This window comes from Gymnogyps californianus, chromosome 14 (assembly GCF_018139145.2).
Source record: "Gymnogyps californianus isolate 813 chromosome 14, ASM1813914v2, whole genome shotgun sequence".
NCBI classification, from domain to species: domain Eukaryota; kingdom Metazoa; phylum Chordata; class Aves; order Accipitriformes; family Cathartidae; genus Gymnogyps; species Gymnogyps californianus.
In genome coordinates, this window is record NC_059484.1 from 141,028 (window position 1) to 165,976 (window position 24,949).

Sequence of the window (24,949 nt, forward strand, 5' to 3'; positions counted from 1 at the left end):
AAAACAAGTTACTTTACAGACACTCTCACCTATTTGGTGGTAGAAGGAGAAAAGAGTAGAATTACTTTCTGCTTTTTGAGTAACCTAAGGCTTATGGAGGAAAAGTACCACACCCCTATGGAGACTAACACCAGGATATGACCCCCATGCACAGCACAGATGCAGGAAGAAGAGAACTCAAATAACCTTTGAATGCTATTTATAGGCAAACATCACACTTGAACTCTTTTCACCAAATTTCTAGCATTCAGCGGGAAACTGAGTCCAAATGGGCTGTAATTGCTTTCCTGAATCAGAAAATGGCTCTGGATCAGTACAGTGCTTGGCGACTATCTGGGAAAAAAAATTTGAAAATACTTCTGCATTTTCAAGCAAAGAACTAAGAGTAAACTTTGATGGCCAGTAACATCATCGACTTAACCTAGAAGCCCATGGACTTTTAGCCCCCAGTTTATGCCAATTATATATGGCAAAGCAAGCCAAAATATGCAAGTATTTTCAGAGGCTGACCAAGTGTGCCACTTCTTTAAAAAAAGATCACTACCCTAACGGCGTATAGCACAGACTAGTGTATAAATTCATGTTTCAAACTGAACATTTGAGAAACTGTTCATAAAACCTCCCCTCTACCTAAAAAGATCCACAGCCTTTCAGTGTACTGTCATTACATACACACTGTGTAACAAAACATCCTGAAAATAAGATACCTGAGAATGCCACAGTAGATTACAGAGTGCAAAACAACCAAAAATCAGGATGCTACAGTCTGGAGAAAGAAAGTAAGGAATTTATTTTACCGTGACCCAACTTGAAGAAAGAACACACCTATCTACTGTTAATGCATTAGAAAAAACATATCCCTCTACAAGAACAGTCCAGGGGACTCACACCATCACATCTTTTCATTCTTTGCGGCATCCTCCTACAGTTCAAAAACAAAAAGGGAAGACGACACAGGTGCATCAAGAGATGCACTTTCACTTAGGTCCACATCCCTGAAGCTCTGCTGCTTCAGATGGAGTTTTTGCCCATCAGAGGTCACAGAATCCAACGCTGGCACCACAAAGCACAAGTTTTACTAAGCTTCTTTGGAGCACAATGCAGAGAGAAATTTAACAAGCATTAATCCAATGGACAGCTTCTGGATGGAGCTGCTTCAAATAGCGAGTATGGCAAAGTCTGGCCAATGAAGATTTTACTAAACCAAACTTCTTCCATTATTTCTCTCCAGGTCTTTCCTCTTATCTGTATAAAGACTAAAATAAAGTTATTCTACCTCTTATTCTGGCTCTACAGTTTAGGAAGATCAGGCACTGGGTGTCCTCACTATAAGAGGAGGCTAATAGCCAAAAGCACAGCCATATTGCAAGTTTCTCCTCTTTTCGTTATTAAATCTTCCTACATGCCCCTTTCCTTGTTGAGACTTCCAAAACACACTGCTTGCTTATTTTTGGCAATACGAGGCAAAGCCAACTGGAAGTCAGGCCAGACTGGTTAGAATATTCTTGCTTACTGTGGCCTTCCTCTGTTACTCAAAAGCCATGTAATTCTTTGAAAGCAAAGATAGAATTTTAGCCTTTATAACGATTCAGATTCAAGAAGTTTTTTTAAAGAATATATCCAAACAGGAGTGTCAGCAAATATATATATATACACGCATGCACAGAGGAATAATCAACTGCTCACACACAGGAATAATCAACTGCACAAATACAGAATACTTTGTTCAGGTAACAGTTCTTCAGAAAAGTATTGGTAGATTTAAAGTCAAATTCAACTTGTAAACCAACATTTCTCCTGCAAAAGGCAGACAACAAGCTGAGATATATAAACAAAAGCACAGCTTGCAGGACAGATGAAATAACACTCCTACTCTCCATGCATCAATAGACCTCAGCTTGAGTAATATGACTAATTTGGGGCAACAAGCTATGAAGAACAGAGATCACGTACAGAGACTCCAGAGGAGAACAAGAGCAGATGAAAGTCTAAATAACATGAGTTAATGGTAGAGAAAGATTTGATGTTATTTAGCTCCCCCCACCCCCAAAAAAAAAAACCAAAACCTGAGGAAGATAACAGTCTGCAAGTTGGTTCTAAGGATGGCTGCATTGAAAAAGGGAACACTGAACTTGGATATGATGCATAAATCAAGCAGCCAAAGCAACTCCACTAAAAAAACACCAATTGCTTTACTACGACAACTTTCTTCCTTCCCTCATGAAGCTCTTCCAAAGCAGCTTAGTGCCCCCTTCGACTCCAAGTTACATATTTCAGCATGTAACACCGAGGACTGATACTCAGAAAAACCTTCTCATCCTAAGGACTGCAGTTGGCTTGGCATGCTGTGGAGCTTCCAGCACTGGAGATAGTTTGTCTAACCAGTTCTTAAAGCCACCTATCAGGAATGGCACAAGCACAGCTGAATTTGCCTGGGGAGAAGGAAAAGGAGATAAAACTATATCTACGGAGACTTCTTTCAGCCCCATTTTTCAAAAAGTTTTAAGAAGCTGTACAGAATTTGAGGAAAAGGTGATGGCTAAATGACAAGCTAGTAATTGCTGTTTTAGAGATAATGCTTTGTTACACAGGGAAAAAAGTCGTTACAGAACTGCACCGTGCCTTTTGTTCCCACAGCAAGTATTTTCTTGATGGATACTACGAGGATAAATTTGTACAATGTAATAATTACTTTTTTTTTTGGACATTTCCTAGTATGTGTTGAATCCTCAAGTATTTAAATACTTCATATTCACAAAGAATATAAACTCCATTTTTGTGCAAGATGCTTAATTTACTATAGCTTATTTTAAATCAAGAGATTTAAGTTCTTAGCTTTCAAAATAAGGTCTTTAAAAAGGCAGAAAATAATTTATAACAGGCAATGAAGGTGCTTATGCCCCACTGCAAAAAAAGCCACTTGCTTCCATAAGTAGAATCAAAGATGAGTGGCAGTATATTTTACATAATTTTATTTTTCATTAATCTGGTGAAAACTAGCTTGACTTTCTAGAAATAAGCAGAATATGATAATTTACGCTATGCATATACTACATTATCATTTGTTTTCCTAGAAACTCATTTATTGTAATTACTTCCTAAATAGACAATAGTAATATTTTGTCAAAGGTGTTACCAATTGAAAAAAGCAACAGATTCACCGGTTACACCATATACTGTAAAGTATTAATGACGTGGTATAATCTGTTGCTTCTGACACTTTAAAAAAACCAAATATTTAGTAGCATTATAAAACTGATAGAAGAACAATGTATTGTAGGTCTGCCAACAAGAGCTCAGTTAATTCCTCTCACATGTCCTAAGACACTCATCACAGCACATGAACTGGACAGTTCAAGCAACTCCTATATAAACAGGTAGCAAGCAGCCCTGTTGCCAATATAATTATGTTACATCTCACAGTATACTTCCAATCAGCCCCAGAAGGGGTGGCTACACACTCAGACTACCAACCTGACTTACCAGTCTGTCTAGTATGGAGCTAAGTGGCTGGCACTAGTTACTGCCACCACACTTTGCCATTAAGTTACAGAACATAAAAAAAAAAAAAAAATCGAAATCTGAGTGGGGAGATTCGGATCCAATCTTCCGCACACTATGAAGCATTCACTTAATACTCAAACTGTGTTCTGAATGCTTCTAAACTCTGGTTTTATCATCATGTGCTAAGGAAACTACACGACTGACAAATGCAGAAAATAAACAAAAATGCAAACTTAAACCCCAAGTCTGTGTAATTGAGTTTTTTAATAAACTATTAATAGAGTCTTCTTGCAGGAGATACAAGAAAGAGACACAGGCTTTTCTACCTCCTCGCTCCTTCCTCACTCTCCTGATGCACTTAGGGAGAAGAGTTACATTTTGATGAACTCAAACTTGCAAGCGTAGTAACTGCTTCATTTCACAAGGTTAACATCTACGTTCCCCTTACAGAGGCATCACAAGGAAAGAATCATAACAGTAGCCATCTGTTTAGAGAGAGAAAGCACGCACATGAAACAGAAGAATACAGAAAAAATACTGCACCACACTCAAATAAGATACATTCTGTGGTAAGACATTTGGATCAACAGCAATATTTACCAGATACCAGCTTTAAGCAACCTGTGGTTTGAGCTAGTGGGTCTTTTTTTCTGTACCTGATTAATATCAGAGACCCACATAACTAGCTTACCTGCAATATTGCTATGCAAGATCTTTATTTACCAGCTCTAGCACAAAATCTCAAGACAACCAAAACAAAAGCTTGCTTCAATGTACTGTCAACAAACAAGAGTCTTACTAGCTGTCCCACAACAGACCCCTTGTACCCTGTAAAGGGTACCAGCTCCCCAGTACAGACCGCAGTGCTACGCAGCCAGCTCTAAGCCGACGGCCAGCAGTAGCACAAAGCCCAGTGTAAGCTTCTGCACCCCACTGCAAAGCCTGAACGCTATTATTTTCACTTGATGGATGAAGGAAGCATATATGTAAAAAAAAAAAAAAAAAAAAAAAAAAAAGTAGGATCTCCTCTTGGTACAGGCTAAATTCCATCTCAATCCAGGCATTACGTAGGACCGTCAATAAAGCACTGCTTCTTTTCTCCTGCCCAAACCCTCCCTACTTTCCTTCTTTGGGTGAGACTATTCCAAGCACTCATATAACAAGAAGTCCTGAAAACAATACTGAATGGAAAAAAGTTTTTAACCAGGAATATCCCCATATTGGAATAGAAGAGCAAAGGGGATTTTACCTTGCAGAAGAAACCAACTTGTATGAAAAATGAAATATAACAGAAGTAAAATAGAAAGGAGAAGTAGAGTTAATAAAAAAATATATCCAGGACTTTGAAAAAATGATGTTAAAAGGAGAGTTGCACAAGTTGTTTATGGTACGGTCATGAAACACTGGCTGATTAACTATGATTACCTGTGAGATATATATAGACAGATATATATATATAAAGATACATATAAATACGCAGACAACTTAAGAGATTGAGGAGTACCCTGGCCAATTTTAATACCTCACAAATTAAAACTTATAACTTTCTGTCTCGTCTCTTCCCACTCCCCATCCCCGCTGAAGAAAAGTTAAAATCTCAGAATCACCTTTGCCAAAGAATTCCAAAAGCACAGTGTTCAGATCTGGTAAGATAACTTAGCTGTCTGATACCTAAAAGCATCAATTTAAGTGTTATGACAATGAAACTGTTCTTCACAGCAAAATCCAACTGAAAAAGAGCCAAAGAATATGAAGCTGGTACATTTAACACACTTTCAAAGTATGGAAGTTAATTTGACTAAGAGCAGGATTAGACTAGACTTCTTCTAATCTAAAAGCCTACTAGATTAGAAAAAATATTTAAATCATGCAAAACCTCAGAGAAATAATATTAATAATTCAATTACATGCACAAAATTCAGTTTATCCAACTTACTCAAAAGCACAACACATCTGTACGTTTCACATACCATATATTCCTTCCCACTCTGAATCTTTAGATGGTGAAGAAAGAAAATGAGCAAGTCACTGTAATGTGCCAGTATCTCAAAAAGCAAAAGTTTTCCAGTTAACAAGACAGTGGTGATTTTAGTAGGAGTACAGCTTTGATTGCTAAAGAAACACCTAGAACGATGCCTTTTCGAACTTTCTTAATGAAAACTGTTTCTTTTATTTGATTCGTATACTGCAACCATATAACACCAAGTATTTCAGATCAGATCAAATTAGGGTGAAAAGCCTTTCTTGGTTTAAAAAAAAATATCAGTCAAAATAGTTGGACTAAGGTAGGACTTTTGCCATGTTGAAGGCGGCTAAACACACTTCAAATTTGATATTGCTACATTTTTACAATAAAGTTCCATCTTTACTCAAATTCCAGCAATCCTCTCTCAGATTCCCCCCAATAAAGACCCTATTTTTCTTTTGTATTCAAGAACACCAATACAGATCTAGAAATGTATTTGTTACATTCCATGAGCACAGAGGCGCAGCCGTTAAATTGACAAACATGAATCGTCTGTTTTCTGCAGCCCTCAACTTCTACAGTTTGAAGTGGAGCTTGGATAACTCTTCAGAGGTTAAGTTTCTAATGGATTAGATGCCCACCTCCATTTAAATCACAAGTAAGTTACTCATCAGCCCTAAGAAATGAAACACCAGGTCCACACATGAATCTTATTGATCATAAACAACATGATCAAAGAATTTATCTAGCCCAGTCTCTGACACTTTCCAAGGAGTGTCTCTGATGCAGGATGAAAGCAAGCTGTGCATCTTTTGAGCTGTTCTTTTAGACCACAGCTCACTCCCCAGTAGTGCTGGATCACAGGTCTATCTTGTCACGTTCAAGCCCTCTAATGTTGGGGGAAACAAATATAATTTACTTTATTTTAATCAAAAAAACCCTTGCTGTTAGTGAATAATGAATGGGTTTGGTCACATCACAAAAATAAAAGCAGGTTTGGTCAACAGTTTGGCAACTGAAATATAGAGATACACATACACACACTGGAAAGCATTCAATTTTACAATTGCTGAATCTCACTCTATCCTTTCAGTTTATCCTAAAGCAGGCAGATTTTATCTGGGCCCATTCATATTTTGACCTGTGTTCTGTATTTCCACTAAGTAGTGATTACTTCCACTTTTTGCCTTCCCCAGTTCCAGAATACACAACCTGTTCCGCCCCCCCGACCCTACCAGCTTTCCAAAAAGCAGTATCAGGCCCTCATGCCTGAATCAACTACTGAAATTCACTAGGTATTAACAGACATTTGTTATTAAAACTAGATTTCTCTTTCACCATTTACACTGCATTTAATCCCCCAAAGTCTCAAATACACCGAACCATCCATGTGAGGGTCTCCAGTCACCTTTAATCCTGTATTTCAACAGAAAAGAAGGATGTATATAACTCTGCTCCCTGTTTGAATGTAAGAATGGACTACTCGCATCTGTTTCATTAACCAAACCCTTGGCTGAACATGGTTCCTCTCCAAAATACCCTGATTTTCCTCAGAAGCCTCTTTATAAACAATAGTAGGACTTCTGAAGAACTCACTGCTAACAAAACTCCTCCCTGTGTAGATACTCAACAGGAATACCAAGTGCTCCAGTGCTAGACAAAGAGTTTCTTTACCACTTTCTTCTGCATCTATTTTTTGATGCTTCATTGTCAAAGTGCTTCAACATTCAGATTGAGAAGGAACATGCTCAAAAGTTCTGCTGGTAAGGATACAGGCACCCAAGCTATTTCTTCAAGTTAAAAATCAGTTCAGTAACATTCTATGTCACTTCCCAGAAAACTCAGCAAAACCATGCTGAAACAGTACAAACAGGGTATTTTAACTGCAGGGATTAACATTTTGACATTTTACAACTTTCTATGGAATTCCATGGTTTTGGTGCAGAATACACCAAATGGGCATCCGGGATTCTTATTTGACCACATGCTTCAACCAACACCTTTCTCTATCCTCTTTAAGAAACAACCTGTACTCCAGAAAGAGGACTGCACTACATAAGCAACTCATTTTCCCTTCCTGATGCCTATAAAAGGCGGGACCAGAAAATGAAACAGCTTTAACCTGTCAAACTTTCCCCAACTACTTGGAGGTGAGTTTGCCCTTTTAAGAACATGTGTTGAGGGACCAACGGAGGAACCTGCCAAGAAGACCAAGAGCTCTGAATGCTACAACCATTCATTCACAGCAGCAAAGAGACCTCATCCTCCAGCAGTCAACTACTGTCCCTAAAAAGGAAATTTAATAGGCAACCTTACTGAAGATCCACAAAAGAACCATGATTCTTCAGAGCTGGAATATTATTTTAAGATATCAACAGTACCCTAATTAACAGTGGAGCTGAATGTTTCTAGTGCAGAACATGAATCCACTGTCAGAACACTAAGAATCTGTTTAATTACAGTCTGAAAAATGGAAACATCTCTAAATAGTATGGTTCTCTTTCCATAGGTTATTTTATGTAGAAATCCCTTCTTTGCTACTGGGAGTCAAACTGAAGGAAGGTATACAAAAGACTTGGTTTGTTTAGGATAACTTCCCAAAGAACAGGATTCAACTGTTTTAATTTATCTTCAATTTCTGAAGATGAAAACTCATTTATGACGTTCACAGAATAGTAAAGTCTCTCCTTCGTAAAACCAGTTTTTGTGAAATAATACTATCACTGACAGTTGTTTAAAGATAGTTGTTCATTAACAAAGTGCCTGGGCTTTGCTTAAACAGATTACAGAAGGAAGTATGGTTGTCCAAACTAAAGCTAATCAGCCAGGTTTTCAGAGGACCTAGTAAACATAAGGAATCTAACCGCTGTTTGTGTGCACATAATGCTGCTATGTTAAGGGGGGTGAGGCACAACCCTCTTGCTAGAAATTCTACTTAAGGCTGTCACCCTCAAAATATTTTGTGGTTTTGGATGCTAAGTCCTCTTGGAAACAGAATAAACAAGCTGAACTGCGAAAAAATATCCAACACTTATGATGGGTAAATATAACGTATAGAAACATTTTTAAGCAGTTCAACTAACCTCTGGCCTCCACACTTGCATATGCAGGCCTAACCAGCTCTCAAATCAAGACAGCTACTTAAAATCAAAGCAAAACTCCCACAAATCTTAGAGAGTGCAATGGTTGAAAACCACTTCTGCATAAGTAATTTGAAGAAGAACATCCCATCTGGACGCAGTTGCTAGAACTTACCTTCCAGAATTAATAAACAACATGTCCATGTGAGATCTGAGCATTAAAGGATTCATGAAGAATGAGCAAAACTAGTTTTGCAAGTCATACTAATTAAGATCCTAATGACACAGTCATGAATCCTGCATGTGAGAAACCCTAAGAAATCTGAGGCACTAAATGCAAGACCGATTTTCCTCTAGGTTGTAAGTTAGGATCAAGCCTCCCACCAGAGACGGTATCATCACAACGAAGGCAGCCAAGCTACCCTGGAAACCACATCAGACAAGGCCGTAGCTAAATTACTTGTTCGAGCAATAGTTCTGGCATCTACTTTTGCAAGCTATCCTTAATGCTGGGGACTAAAATGTGACTAAAATAACAGGAGAAATCACTTGCTTTTGCCAAACTGCAAAACAATACAAAGTCCAAACGCTAGGCTGCTTGCTTTGTCGCCATGATGGAAACCTAGAGGCTCACTTAAGGTTAGAAAGGGTATTTTCAGCCAAACCAGCCAGAGAAATCCAGTGAAGATATTAGAACATCTCCCAGAAACACTAGCTTCTTTTTCAATCACTTTCAAATGATGGCTTTTATTAATAAACTACCAGATTTTCCATGTCTCCTTTAGGTTAGCCTAATGATATTTTTAGTGTTGAAATTCACAGGGAGAAAGACAAGTACTGCTTAACTAGAGGACTTTCTCAAGAGTGTTTTCAGTCTTTTGATCTCACACATGTATCAACTGGCATTAATTTTGTCCAGTCTTTTTAGAGAGAGATGGAGCCCCCAAACAAAAAAAAAAAAAAAAAAAAAAAAAAAAAAGAGTGCTTTTTTTGATTTGCTCTTCTTTCCAGATTCCTTCTGTTCTGCCCATTTTCTACATCCCTACTCCCAAACACTCAGGGAATCAAAGCATGGAAACCTCAGATTAAAAACAAATCATCTAATCCTGGGGACAAGTGGCCAACTACTGCTTAGAAATCTAAAGAAAGCATTCTCACAGGCATTACAACAAGCAATGGTACCTCCTAGATTTGTTAAATACCGTGAAATCATTTTGAACACTGCAACCCTAGATGTAAACACATACCTCCGAGACTCACTGCCCTCATAACACTAGCCATCAGACATCTCCACTGACAATTTATAAAGCTATAAGTTTTAGGACACACCAGTCATCAGGTACATGAGAGAAACTGAAACTCTTTTTCATTTTAAAAAGTGCTTAAAAAAGGGATCAAATTATTCAAATTCTCTTAGTGTCTGGAGTATCCCAGAAATAGTCTCTCTTCCCGGCAAAGCAACGGACCAAAGTTTGGTCCCCAAGAATTACATCAGGTTAGAATAATTTTAGGGGACCACCTCTAATTAGGCTGCTGCAACTTTCTGCTGACAAAAGCTATGCTATGTTGTAAGTTGGGTTTTTTTCAAATTCAAAATGCAAAGAGAGCCCAAAGCCTGAGTCCCTTGCCCCCTTTGCTTCCTCAGAATGAAGCTCTCCTTTAAGACTGTACATAGCTTTACATCTAAACACCTGCAAATAAATGCTATTTTATCTAGCTCTTATGTGTGTTCAAAGCTAAAGTCTAAAAACTCCAATTTCAGCACACTACTACTAGTCTGAGTATGCACCCATAACGATCAAACAGGATTTGTTTCAAAGCAGGGGTTTTACATCTTTTTGTCCTTGGAGTTTTGAAACTGACAAATAATTTTCAAATCCATTGCAAACACCTGAGTCACAAACCTTAGAAAGACTTAAATTAGTCAAGCTTTCACTATAAAAGAAACAAATGCAGTGGCACTATGTTCATCTAGTCTGGTTCCGAAACATGAACATTAAATATGCATTTTCCAACAGTCATATCTCAGAACTACAGAATGGAAAAATATTTTTGTGAAGGTCAAAACAGAGAAACAAGTATTTCACCTGTAAATTTCTGGAATAATGAATTAATAATCATATATTGACCAAAGCAGCAGAAAAAAATGTCATTTTAGGAAGTCTACTTCCTTCCATTCTCTCCCCTTTAATCCTTCCTCTGGTAACACATGTAATCTCACCTGGTCAATGAAATACCATTTAATTCAAATTAACTTTTCTAACTTTGTATGTACAGAAAGAGTGGATCAAGCAAACCTCAGCACCTATAAGAATTATGAGCTTGTTTTCCCCATGTTCTGCTCCCCATCATCATGGTAAATTTCGAGACTTGTGAATATTTCACTATGGTCAAAATTTACAAGTTGCCAGATCTGTGTGCAAGTTCGGTTCAGAAAAAAAACTGTACAAAGAAAGTACCTGCTGCCTCCAGTAAGGCTTCTAGTCTTGCTTGTGTTTCTGGATCCACAGTTCTCAAGTCCGCACCTTCTGCAGCACTCGATAAGAATAACTCCGACGTGGTTTTAAGTACTGGGTTATCAAGATCTTCTTGGTCCAAAATAAATGATTCGACCTGTTTGCCAAGTTAGAAAAATAATTTTACCATTTTTGAAGCTGTATACTAAATCTAAAATATTAGAAAAAAACACAAAGTAATTTAACTGTACTATCATAATCATGTTTTAACTGTACAGATTATAGGACACAATCATAAAAATCATCTGGTCAACTCACTGAAAAGGTAGTTGAAATCACAAAAGAAAAAACTCTACATGAAAAACAGTTTATTGTAAAAATTACAGTTAGCAAGATCTTAAACTATAGCAAGGGCAACTCAGATTAAATATTGCAAAAAATGTATGCATGTTTGGACAGCTAACCACCAAAACAGACTGCCACGAGAGGCTGTAGCATCTTTGTCACCAGAAGTCTGTCTACCTTGTTATTAAAAAAAGCTGTCAGTAATGACTTTGGTATAGCTGAACCTATCTGAGAGCCAGGGAGGGTTTGAATGGTTTCCCAAGATGCCTTTCAGTTCTATTTTAAAAGTAATTTCAACTAATGTAGCACAAGGATTTTGTTTGTTTTGAGTAGAAACAGGATAGTTGACTAAAATTCAAACCCAAAACATCTGCTTCCAAGCTGGCACTTAGTATTACCCCAGTCATTAACGTTTTCTAGACAAGAACAGATATGTAGAACAATTAAGCAAGCAGGTATTCCAACCGAGCAGCAATAATGCTGTCCCATCAGTGGCCCACATGATCTCCAAATACAAGCTCATGGAATTACTCAACATAACACACTGTAGTTTTATGTCAGCTTGCCAGAGTAAACAAGGAGGATACCTGACTCATACTCTAATGAGAGCAGAACTACATTTCAGAATCTGTCCCAAGTTCAGACATAATTTCCTCTATCTTCAGTAATATTTTAAGATAAAAACACTATTTCATAACTAGACGCTATCTGTTCAACACTATTGGTGCCTTAAATATGCCGTAGAAACGAGACATGCTCGTTATACAACCATTGCTGCCCTTTCCCACTTCATGCCCCAGACTCATCTTCCTTCCTCTGTTTTCCCCTAATACTTCCCCCATCTTTCTCATGTCAGCAGTAAACTATCATCATATTCAGCCCTATCACACAACACCCCATACCTTAAGAAAGGGATAGTTCATACTTCAAAAAAATCAAATCAAGCCATCTGCAAATTCTTTACATGCCCCATTGTGTGAAAAATGTTAACAGGAGTCTGGAGAGCTGCGTAGAGCACTGCTATTCAAGAGCAACTTGTGTTAATTTCTTCCCCTTTTTGATATGTAAATGTTCTGTAACTTTATCCCCTGGTGTCCAAGCAAATCCGTGGGTGCCCAGTGAAATGCAGTGCTAACATATGAATACAATGGTAACAGGGAGGAAGAGTGGCTTTTAGGAACACAGAACATGAGTTCCACATCTCAGTGGATATGCATGATATTGGCTAGTTTACAGGTATTACATCTTGTGTGCCAAGGCACAGATATCAAAGCTAAGACAGCAGGCTATGATTTAGCGCTCTAAGAAGCACTATTTCTAGATTAGTCCAGACAATGGTCCTAAAATAAGAGAACTGTCACTGTGAGAAAGAGTTGAACTTTAAACAAGCAGAAAATTAGTGACCTTAACCAGTGATATACATTTTTACTACAAACAAAGAAGAGCTATTTACAACTCATAGCAAAACGTATCCCTACAGTAAGATTCCTCTCTGCAGAATTCAAATTCCAGGTTATGTCCATCTAGCCAGCTTAAGGAATCCCTGCTGGCATAAGCTCTGATGCAAAACGGACTTCTGGAAAAATTCACCCTTATCTACAGGAGTACTTCAAGGTTTTTCATTCTCTCCCCCGAGACTACACAAGGCACTTTGCCGCACCAATATGCTAGAAATATTATTCCTATTGCAACAATGTTTGTGTGACCTGGTGACCAGCAGAAAATCCCACTGTGTGCACAGGCGACTATTCATTACATACAGTTGAGAACTACATACAAGAAGTTTTATTACATGCTAATGGAATTTTTTTTCCTTTTTCAATTACACCACTAAATTTAACAGCAGTCCTCCCTTTTGAAGACACACCAAAAGGGGTAAAAATGCTACCTACCACTGAAACAACTGCACTTACGAACAACAAATATTGCAGAAACGCTCAAAGTGGCTTCTGGCAAGCCTTACCTTTCAGCCTCAGGAACAGCCTGACAACACCCAGGCAAAGGTAAGCACATCAGCCTTGCACCAACCTTCCAGAAGCTGTCCCACTGCAAGTTTTAAAACTTCATTTTTTGACACTTCAGTAAAGATATGGACCATTTTCTCCCCGACTGCTGCCACCCCAAGCTCACTTGTATATATTTACAGGACACTACCTGCAACAATACACCGCTGAAACCTAAATCAGTGTTAATTCACCATTCACAAATACTCCATCAACTTGCAAGGAACTTCTCTCTCTCTCTCTCCCCAACAGGAAGTACATTTTGCTTACAGGAACCTCTAAAAAAGTCTGTCTTTTTAACATTGATTATGCAAACACTACTTAAAGTGAATTGCAGATGCAGCTTTTACTTAGGGTACAAGCTGGGTAGTATTGGTGCAGTCTGTTCTTGTCACTGCTCTTTTCAACTCTTACTGCCTTTCAGCTCTTCTTTAGGTTTGCAACTGTACTTCCAGAGACCTCGCACACTTAAAGTCTCACACAAAAAATCTTGCTTCATATACAGAATTTTCATCTTAGTTTTATATCACAGCAAGAAAAGGCAGCTGCTTTCATTATTTCTGCACAAGTTGAGCATCAATTTTTAGCTTTTGTTTTGATTTTTAGTAAGAGCTTAATAACATACCCACAATACAAATATAACTTGAGTGTGAAAATACTGAAAATCCATATGCAAAACGTTAAAATAGCTGTACCATTGCCAGTCTCCCAGAACAAGTTTCAATGCATTTTCAAGTCAGAACGTCTGACATTTCTGTAAATCAATGCAGTTTCTCACACACTAAGACAAGGCTAGAGAGGATGAACAGTTGGATACCTTATCACTAATAGCAGAGTAAGAAGTTACCTAATCAACCAGATGTCTCTTGTGAATGGAAATGATCTGCGATGATCACGTATTAATAATAATTTTTAAAAATTAAAAAAATCAAAATACCCCAAATATATTAAAAAAATTTTACTTTTTAAACAAAAAATAAACTTCACAAAAAAAACCAAACAAAAAACCCAAACAGATTTCATGTTAGCATTCCTGGAAGACTTAATACACTGCTCATGTGGCAAAATTTAGGCACTCTGCTCTATCCTAATCAGATCTGCAGCAAAGTGATAGAGTAACCAGTCACTGTGCTATTTTTGGATTATTTTGCGAGCTGCTTTGGGCAGTTAATAAGCATCTTACTTGGTAAGGCTCATTAGGAACACATGGATTCAAGACATTATTCTAACTGCCAAAACAATTGCAACTAGGAATAATTCCCAATCAAAACCCAAAAAAGCTGCTAGCTGCATGGGACCTGAAGACAGGCCGCCAAACATCAGTGTACTTCACTACATCATCGTGTTTCACGCTCATCCACAGGAACGATGGACCTTTCCTGAAGTTCTGCCAAGGACTGCAGCAGCCTCACAGCTCTGCAGATCCAGTTACACCACTGGTTCCTCCCTCCATAGCAGCTACATTCACAGCTATTTGGACTCAGCTACATCAGTATTTATATGTTAATACCATGATTGAGTTTATCTCAGGTCAGGGGTACATAAATGCAACTTTGCAAGCACTAACATCACAACTAACACTAGCAATTCTTGCAAGATGGGCAATGACATCCAGGGTTAGAAACACATTTCTAATATTAAGTCTAAACTGATCTTTCCTACGTTGCACTGCTGCTGCAAAAAAAGTACTTTTCCCAGAATAGCCCGGACCTGCTCACAAATAGCCTGTTACTGACACAGGCTACAGACGATGGAAAAGCTTCCTGTTGTAGCTGTACCAGCACCATTCTCTCCTCCTCCTCCTCCTGCAGGCAAGGGCAGCAGCAGAGACAGCTCCTTCCACCTTCTCCTTCCATCTGTGCCAAACTAGCACTTCTGGGAAGACTATCTTTACAAAAAGTGTTGATAGGAAAGAGAAAGCTGCTATTAAATAATTTCCTTGAACTTGCATTTTCCAGATACACCCCGAGCTATGAACACTTTTCTGGGGTAACAATACTCCTTGCTCTGTGTTTGTGGAGTGCCAACAAATAATGAGGACTTGAGCCCTTGACTGGGACTCCTAAACTCCTATTTATTATGCAAATAAACGACTACCTGATTTTCTCTTTTGTGTTAGGTAACTCTTCCTAATTCTTTCTGTAACAATTCCATTTGGACATGTCTAAATACATCTGAATATATGCAGAGGGATCCTAGCTTCCTTAAGGCTAATACAGGCCTGTAGATCAGGCTGTTCATGCCTATGAAGTTGAAATAGATCATCTATTTAAACTATTTTCATTCCATAATTAACAAGATGTGCAACCCTGTATTAGGATCACACTAGGAAGATATTGTGGTTTCGTCTGATAAACTCAACCTCTGACAGTTTATGTTGTCATGTCCTTTATTACACTGAATGCCAGTATCTGATTACTACTTGTAATCCTGCTCTAAAAGTTTTGGGGAATACTGATAGGACATCAGATACCATAACACTAAGTTAAGACTGAAAATGAGTTCGTATTTCAAATTTGACATCAAACCCATTTAAATTCCACATATAAAGAATGTCAGCTTCAAAACTATTAAAAATAATTATTCCAAGGAGAAAGTAAAGTGAAGGACTTTGTCACTGACATGGCACTCTTAGGAGCTTCCTGTGACACGTGCACCACTACACCCCTGGGGTAGACTCTTCGCACCAGCAAAAGGCCTGGCTTTGGTTTACCTTAAGATGTACTTTTCAATGCTGCCCCCCCCCAACCCAGCCATGCCAGTCAAACATTTTTGCACCTACTTAAGGTATCTTCCTGGCATTACTATTTCAGCTTCAAGAGGCAGCATAAAGGAAGAGGAAAAAACCACACACAAATGCAGGTATTTTCACAAAACCTTTCAGTGGGACCTCAGTACACTGCCCTTTCTCAGCACTTCAAAGCTAGAGAAAGAAAAGAAATGTTTCAGAGAAGTACTTCAGAGTCAGTACACAGGAACAACATATAATCGATGTAAACAACAATTTAGACATAAATAATGACATAAGACCATGCCCACTCTGTTAGGCTTGAACTGTAATTTCTGAAGACAGTTTCTTCAATTAAAAAAAAAGTTTCATCCCAAGAAGAGAGAAGCCACTAAGATCTGTGAATCGCCAAGAGATCATCTTCCAGTGCTGGCCCTATGGATCTTGTGATTACAAAGTATCCTAACAACCCAGGGGAGTTACAGGGTGCTTGGGAACATTGCCACCTCAATAGAGAAAGCATAAACTATCTGAAGCATCATTTCCAGTCACTGGTCATCTTGTGACAAGTCAGGCAGCTATCAGACACTTTTCATGGGTTGATTTAACACATCAAAAAAGGAGAAAATTGGGGGGGGGGGGGGGGGGGGGCAGAGCAAATAATTTCCTACCACTTTACTGAATTTCATGGACTTAAAGGGGTCTGATAAGCTGGAACATCATTCTTCTGGGAATAGCAAGCCATTAGATCAGCTCAGCTCCCTGCAAGGCTACAAACCCGACTGCCCCCCACATTTAAGCAGAGCTGTTCGTACCGGCACGCTGCCTTAGCTTAGCAGTCTACAACAGTTTTGTAGGCAGTAAACTAGATTGGGAGGGTGGGGGAGAGGAAAGGTGCAAACGTATTTAGCTCCAATTACTATAGGAAGTTGACTAACTTGAGGCAGGACTATCTAAAGGATTGCCTTTATTCCAATATATATTAAGCAATTATCAGATAATGAAACAAGCAGCTATAGGATCTGGGCTGTGATAAGTTCACGTCAAAACGTAAGTTCATTTTGCAAACGCTGCTGTAGATACAACGTAAACAAAGATGGACACAATTTTATGCTTTGTGACTGGAGACAAGGAAAGTGCCTCTCACACACACAGTGTGGTCCAGAAGGCTGACATCCGTGTATAAAACTGTGCCGCGTGTTCTCAATGTGTTAGCACACACTCAGACTGATTTCAGCATTAACTTAACCCGACTAGAACGATGGGTGAGACAACCAGCAATGAGAGAGGCCTGACACTTGTATGGCAGCTCCTCTCTGCTCAGTCCGGCCCCATCAAAGGATCTCAAGCCTGGCACCCCGAGTCACTAGTCAATTCTCAAAATTATGGCTAGTATTTGAAACATACAGATAAAACAATAAATCAGAATTAATGTTTTATTGGACTATTCTTCCATGCCAGAGTGTTGATCCTGGGTTTTCAATTTTCTTGCGCTAATACTAAATGCATAAGCAAGCATTCATGAGCAACCGTCTGTCAAGTGGTTCACGTAAATTTAACCACTTACCTAATTTCTCTCTTAAGCAATCAACTGACACTACATATCCTTATGCCAATCTAATAGTTTTGAATACTACAAACTACACCTTACCACACGCCTCTGGACAGAGCTGTCTGATTTATGGTTCTTCCACAAACAAGAAACCTCCAATTCATTTTTATTAAAACACGGTTCCACAACAATAAGCCCAAAACTTAACTGCACCCCCAGTTAACCCTCAAAAAAACTAAGCCACAGAACACACAGGTTGAGTCCTCTTGGTACAAGAGGCTGGCAACATTAAAAAGTTTCTCTGTATAGCAGAAAAGAAAGCATTACTCATTTCAGTCACTACTGCAAAAAAAAAAAAAAAACACCAAACCCCACCTCTTAAAAACCAGCCTGCAGCCATCACATATCCAATGTCTGATAAACAAAAATAATTATGACTAAGTTTTCCTGATGTACAAGAGAATCTTTTGCAGCAAGGAGCTGCCATTTACAGAACTGGAACTGACAAGTGAAGTATATTCAAAATTCACATGAATCCCAGTAAATCAAGTGCCCGTTCTTGACATGTACAGTCTTCATACTGAAGAAAACCATTGAATAGAGACCAGTAAATCTTACTAAAATAAGCACTACTTACACTAAGCACTCCTTATTTTCACATATTCTATCTCAGTCCACTCTAAATCATGTTTTCAGTGCTCCATCTTCTCCACGTGCTTTAAGATTCCCTCCTGCCCCGTTTTTTCTACCTAATAATCCTGCAGAAATAGCCCCTCTTCTTTTCTCACCTCAAACCAAGAAACAGCAGGTGTAACTCAATATTCCGATTTATTAGAATATAAAACAGGATTGTTGCACCAATTTAGCCAGGGCTTTCAGGGTGGGATCCTCGCTCAAGTATTAAATCCCAGGCATTAAAACAAAGTAAAGGAAATTTCAAAACAGAAGATGAACAAATGCATTTATTTGCTCATGTGAAAGCTCACACCCATCTAAGATGGCAAGTATTCTAAGCCACCTTCTTGGGAACAACCTTTTAAGATCTCTTGTCAATCCAAAAGGACACAGCACTTAAAAAAATCATATAAGTGGATCCGATGAACATAGCCCAGTCTAGTAATTCAATGATCTGTTCCCAGGCCAACCTATGTGTTTCAGACAGAAGTCTCAATATTTAAAGTGGCTAATACCAAACTGAAAATCATACTGCGCTTTCTGCTATTCTCAGAGCTGAGGCTAGTGGTAGCTATTTTTTCAAGGCCTGTATAAACAGGTTTGTGCGTGCTCTACTACTGCAAAACCAGCAGAAACCATAATGTAACTACTGATCCATCAGTTAGCCATTTAAAAGAAACTATCACCATGAATAACACAGCAGAGATCCCTATGTAAAATATGATCCACTGAAAACTCAAGATGTAGCAGTAAAAGGGCTTTAACATGTAACTATTTTAGAAAAACAATTAAAAGATGTACATTCATATAAGGTATCGCGTTTACCCTAACAAATCCTAAGTGTTGAGCATCCACTTCATAGACTCCCTTTTCCCCTGGCTACCTTGTCACGCTGTGGACGAACACATGCTCCAAACAGGTGATGCTCTGAAGCCACCATGATCGAGGAACATGGCTCAGAAGTAGACCATTCCGCCCTGAAAACTGATCTCCTCTTTTCCCTTGGTTTGAAATAAGACTGATTTACTACCTACCCACCACGTGACACCGTTAGTTTTATTCATGATTTTGGAAAGGGAAGAGTTCAACAGGGTTAGGGATTTTCCTAGAAGGAAATCTTAGTTAATTAGCAATCTCTATGTTTTACTGAAGGCAAGTAAGAATAACTTAGGGACCTAGCTGAAACTTAACACCCATGAAACACTAAAACAACCAGAGAGGTGCTTTTCAGTTGGCCCACTGTTCATCAGCCAGTAAAACATCAATTTTTTTACTTGACAAATAGGGAATAATTTTTCCTGCCAGACAGGTATACAGTTAGGTAACTTTCAAAACCTCCCCTGGTCACGAGAGCCAGCCACACATGTTCCCACTTACTGCCAGCATTCTGACAAACACAACATAGTAACTCAACCATGAGTAACCCCTCTCACTCTAGGACATTTTTCTTTCAGATTCTGGGATGCTTTGGAAGAGCTAAAGATGAAAGGAAGTTTGAAAAAAATCTGCACGACTCCCTCTTAAAAGCAAAAGGTAAAAATGAGTAAGTGGACTCACCCCATGAAAAGCAATTAAGAAGTAACAGGATCCAGCACAGGATCAATTCTTTCATTTCTGTTTTATGGCGCTGTTTTCTATATGCATTTGAACAGAAGATGCACAATACTGCAAAAATTGAGAAAATCTTCTAGTATTTTATAAAACTTTCAAATAATCGATGTTACCTAAGAAAATATTCTTAAGTAATGAGTTGCAAGAGTAAAAGGAAGACATTATCCTTTCATAGGATGCATTTTCATAAATTTCACTTGCTCAGCATTCCTCCAAAAATATGCAAAATGAAACCTCTGCACCTTCACAACAAAAGGGGAGAGCTAGTTGTCGGGGCGGGGGGGGGGGGGGGGGAATACAGAAACTATCTATTAATGAGGTATACCAAAAGGTTAGAGCTCAGACAAGCATATCATCCCAACCAAATGAACCCATAAATCCAAATATTAATTCACCTGTATCCATTTTTTCCTCTTATTCACAGGCAGCATGGTTTTATAATATAGACTGCAGTAACAAGGTTGCTACAAAAACCAGTATTTGTATCATTTGAAAGTTAAACTAATCTTCAGTTTATCATAGAAGACCAAGGTCATATGAGGTATCAATGAGAAAGTTTCTATTTAAGATAACCCCTGAGGCCAGGTACTTTTCAAAAACTTCCTAAATTTACAAAAGTACTGGAACGAATCACCAATTTCTGAAGTTTTGCTTACAGTATGAAGCAGGAGGAATCACACAGACATTCCCATTAGGGAGATAAGCTTTACACGAGGACTTTAGATGGTATTTGCATGGTACGTGAGCTGCTATTAGGAAAGAAAGTATCCACAGAAGGAAAATGAAAGCACCCTACTGAGTGAGGCACCCCACCCTCTGACTGAGGCTTCAGAGCTTAACTTGAACACCGAGTTCTGCAAACAGCCCTCAAACAAGATGTAGAAGTTATTTTTCTTGCTTCATAAAGTTTTAAGTGGGAAACAAATCTAAGAAAGGTTCCTTTTTCTATTTAAGTCAGACTTACCTCTGTTTTAAATCCAAGAGCCACTTTTACCCCCCAACAACAGCTTAATACTTCTAAGGAATCTTCATATGTTACAAGAACTCAAAATGACCTACTAAGATCAAAGTTATGCAGCCTCCTCACCTGCACGATCTAAACCCCAGTTTTGAACTCCTTCAACAAGCATGCCAATTCAGTAACGTCGTTGCTCCCAGTTTTAAAGGCCAGGCCACATGTGTGCACAGAAAAAGGACTGCCTTTACATTCCCCTTCCCTCCACACCTACCCTTCTTCTAAGGGAATGTCGCAGGGATGGTTTGAGTTCTAAGCACAGGACAATGTTGCAACAGCATCATCCAGCTGTCCTTACAGCTGTATTTCAGGATCCTCTGAGACGAGGAAAGGAGAGAGGAGAGCATCCCAATATCAAGCCCACAGGGGAGCAGCTGGGTAGCCCCAATTTAAATCAGAACACAAGAACTCGTGATTCACCAGCTGTAGTCTTGCCTTGCGTTAATGCTCAAATGAACCCTTCCCCCGCCCAGCCCCGACTGTAACTAGTTGACTGGTGAAACCTATGTGCAAATTCGTAACTAAATATAGATGTTCTGCTAAATTTGGTAAATCTCTTCTTACCAAGGGGTTGCACCACATATTTATATAATTATACAGTAGTATTTCACATCTTTACTGTCTACACCTATCATTAGAATACAGTTGCTGACATTTATTTTAGGTCATGTACTCAACTGGGTCAAGCTGCACTGAAGGGAAACTAGAGTTCTGCAAGAAACTAGAAATCAGTGCATTTTAAAGTGTTATTGAATAGTAAGTATTAACCATAACTAGACAGATTGTTTCTAGCTACCACAGGGCAGACTTTCAAAGTTACTGAGATACCTACCAAGATTTTTCCAAGAATTAGACGCCTAATCAGGCTGGGAATGAATGAACGGCCTACTAAGCAGCTCTCTGCATCCTTAAGCATCATGTCAATACTTCTGGAAACCTGAACCCATTATCCCTCTATGTTTTCTAATCAGTGAATAATTCTTGAAGAAAGTTTTCCATTTTGTACTTCCTCAACTTTGAAAGAGCTAGTCAAAATAAGAAAAACATCAACTGCTAAACTGAAACTTAAATTTTTCAGAAAAAAGGCTTTTCTGCCTAATATTATCTACCTCAATTTGCATCAACTTTTAAATTTCTATTTCTTACAGTTGAGAAAATGCTATTTACATTATTTCAAATGTAATACAGAAAACTAAAATGTATAAGCATTGAATTAACCTCAGAAGTCAAAGATATATTGCGTACACCATTCAAGAAGCAGTGCCATGTTAAGAAGGTTCACTAACATAGCAATGACTTTAATAGACTACATTGCCAATTTAAAACAAACTACCTAAGTTTGAACTCTGAATTCAAAATCCAGTTTAAAAATTAAGAGACCTTGGATTGGGCGGGGGGGGTGGGGGGGGGTGGGGTGTAGAAAAAAAAAAAGACTAAGCTCCAGACAAAATCTTCAAGTACTGAACTGATCTGGAGAGCATGCCATTCGACTATAATTCTACTCATTGTAGGAGGTAGGTTATGTCTGATTTTTAATTATGCTTTATGTAAATATCCCCAGAGGCTTATGCAATAGGTACAGGCTTAAGTAAGGCAAGCTGGTGGAGGCAAGCAGCCTGCACTGGAGAGGGAAGCTGAGAGCTGAGCTGACTCCATAGCCAAGGGGTGGGTGAGCTCCAGTTGCCATTGAAGGCCTCCAAACCCATGAATTACAGAACACAAGAGACTTGCTACATTTATACACTCAGCGCCAAAAGCCACTTACTGAACTGAGCTCCAAGATCCTCTGGTACTTTTGTCAGCACAGCTGGCTTCTCCTACTTGATTTACAACAGATCAGCAAACCGCACAATCCTGCGAGCACTAACACTGCCATATTTACCACGTGCTTCAACTCTCTATTTCTACAGCCCAGTTTTCCGCCACGACGGTTTTTGATAAGAACCTGCGTGCTCTGTGGCCAGAAGCCCTCGACCACCAAGGACCCCATGGACTTCACATACATGCACTATTAATCTCCGCCCTGCCAGCACACCATCACCTCGACCTACAGGCTTCACAACTAGTACGGAGGAGGCCGTTTAATACTCACGCTTTTGGCACCACTTTAAGTGCCAGTAAAAGTCACAAGGAGTGGTAGTAATATACTTAAAATTACAGCAAAATCTCACTCTAAACAAGTTGCAGGCTGTGTCCAAACCCTGATCAAGCTTAGAAGGCAACCAAGCAACTATTTACACCGAGGTCAAAACCACCTCATCTCTCAGACTGCAACCAGTGGCGAAAATTTCTCCAAACGCCCAGGAGAACCATGGCTTCCCCTCTGTTTTACACAGAAATAGCACAACGCCTCCTGGCCTTGTCCTTCCATGCCCAAAGGCGTGCTTCAGCTTGCAATTGTTTCTATTTGCATGTGATAATTTTAACCGGTAATTCTAGAAAATATTCTATATATCTGCATTTAAATTTCACCTTGCAGACCTGATACAACTCATTTATACGGGATCTACTTCAGTCCCTGGTTTCCCAGCCAGCAGCCTGGTGACTACCATAAGCAGGGACTGAGCTAGGAAACCAGAAAGCTTTGATTTTTCTCCCAGTTCTGCAAGGCAGGATAAATGCGGCACACTCCCTTCACTGTCTTCACCTGTAAAATGGGGACAATACTCCCACTGTAAAGTACTTGAAGATCTGATCTGAGAAATGCAATATATTTTCAAAAAAGTTAAGCTAAAATATATTGCTCTTTTCATTCTCCAGATAAATACTTCATTACACTCTTCGTCCTGCGCTTCCCTGATGATTTTCTTTTCTACCTAATTTGCCATTTTGACTAATCCAATTATTTTAGCATATTAAACTCAGACTAATACAAGGATACAAAACCTAAATACCACTGCAGACAGACAGCAGAGCCTACAGAATATTGTACCATTATTTTTATGACTTCAAAAGTAGAGAAAAGAGTACAGATCAAGGCAGCATGGCAAACGCTCACTTTATTTATTTTAATTCTCCCTTCTAGTTCTCACTAATTCCACTCACTGGTAATAGCTGAAGGCGTACACCCAAATCAGTGACTCATGGCACAAGACCACAGTCCAAACAGTCACTGGGTTTTCAAAGCAGTGCTGTTCAAGAATTGCAATGTTCCATCCCAGGAGTTTAATTGCCTTTTCTTTGTTCAAAGAAAAAAAAAAAAGAAAAAAAAAAGAAAAAAGAAAAAAAACTACAAAAAATAACACTGACAACAGGTGCTTCTTTAGTTCTCATACATAGAGAAGAAAAAAAATTGAAAAAAAAATTCACTCTTGGTCCTCCCAGCCATACCCCGTGGTCTAGCAAGGCAGCACAGATGTGAGGCACATCCTTCCCACCCATGCTTCTTCCCCAGGTTACTCTCCACAACTAGAAACACAAGACAGAAGAACTCCCCAGGCAATTTCAGCTTCGAGATTAGCCCAACTCCTCTATATGTGTTCTGGAAATCTCCAAGTGTTTTAATTCAAACTTATTTTTTTTTAATTATACATTTTAAATAAGAAAGCTTTTCCCAGGTTTTTCAAACGAGTAATTTTACTTTAACAGCTGTTTGGGAACCTTTATTTTTTTTACCTCAATGCCAACCTCCCAGACATATTATTTATAATAGGCTATCTATCTTAATACTTGCTATTAGTCAAAAGACCAATAGAATGCTTAGTAAACACCTTAGCTGTTCAATCTTCACATCCTTTAAATAATGGGGCGGGTTCAAAAGGGATAAGCTTTCAAAGCAGAACTCTGCTCATCTTGTAAAGAGCTACAAACACTCTGATACAGCCCATTTCCCATCATTTTCCAGGTTCTGTAACTACTGCTTTATATCTTCAAAGATACCTTAAAAGACATAAAAGACATCCTAGCGAGCAGAAACTCATAAATTACTTGCATCCTATTCTATCTACAGTAGGCCTTCCAGCTCCCCAAAACAGGTATATACTTGAACACATAATCCCGTATCATCATATGTTC

The 24,949-nt window shown here is 38.8% G+C and overlaps 1 protein-coding gene across 2 annotated transcripts in view; it reads right to left on the bottom strand.

Moving 5' to 3' along the window:
• The window catches only part of ANKHD1 (ankyrin repeat and KH domain containing 1), a 116,076-nt gene that overhangs the window by 89,382 nt on the left and 1,745 nt on the right, over positions 1-24,949 (bottom strand). For both annotated transcript variants that reach the window (XM_050905537.1, XM_050905536.1), the window contains exon 2: positions 11,010-11,163. In XM_050905537.1, the coding sequence (XP_050761494.1) occupies positions 11,010-11,163 (154 nt within the window). The remainder of the gene's footprint in view (positions 1-11,009; positions 11,164-24,949) is intronic.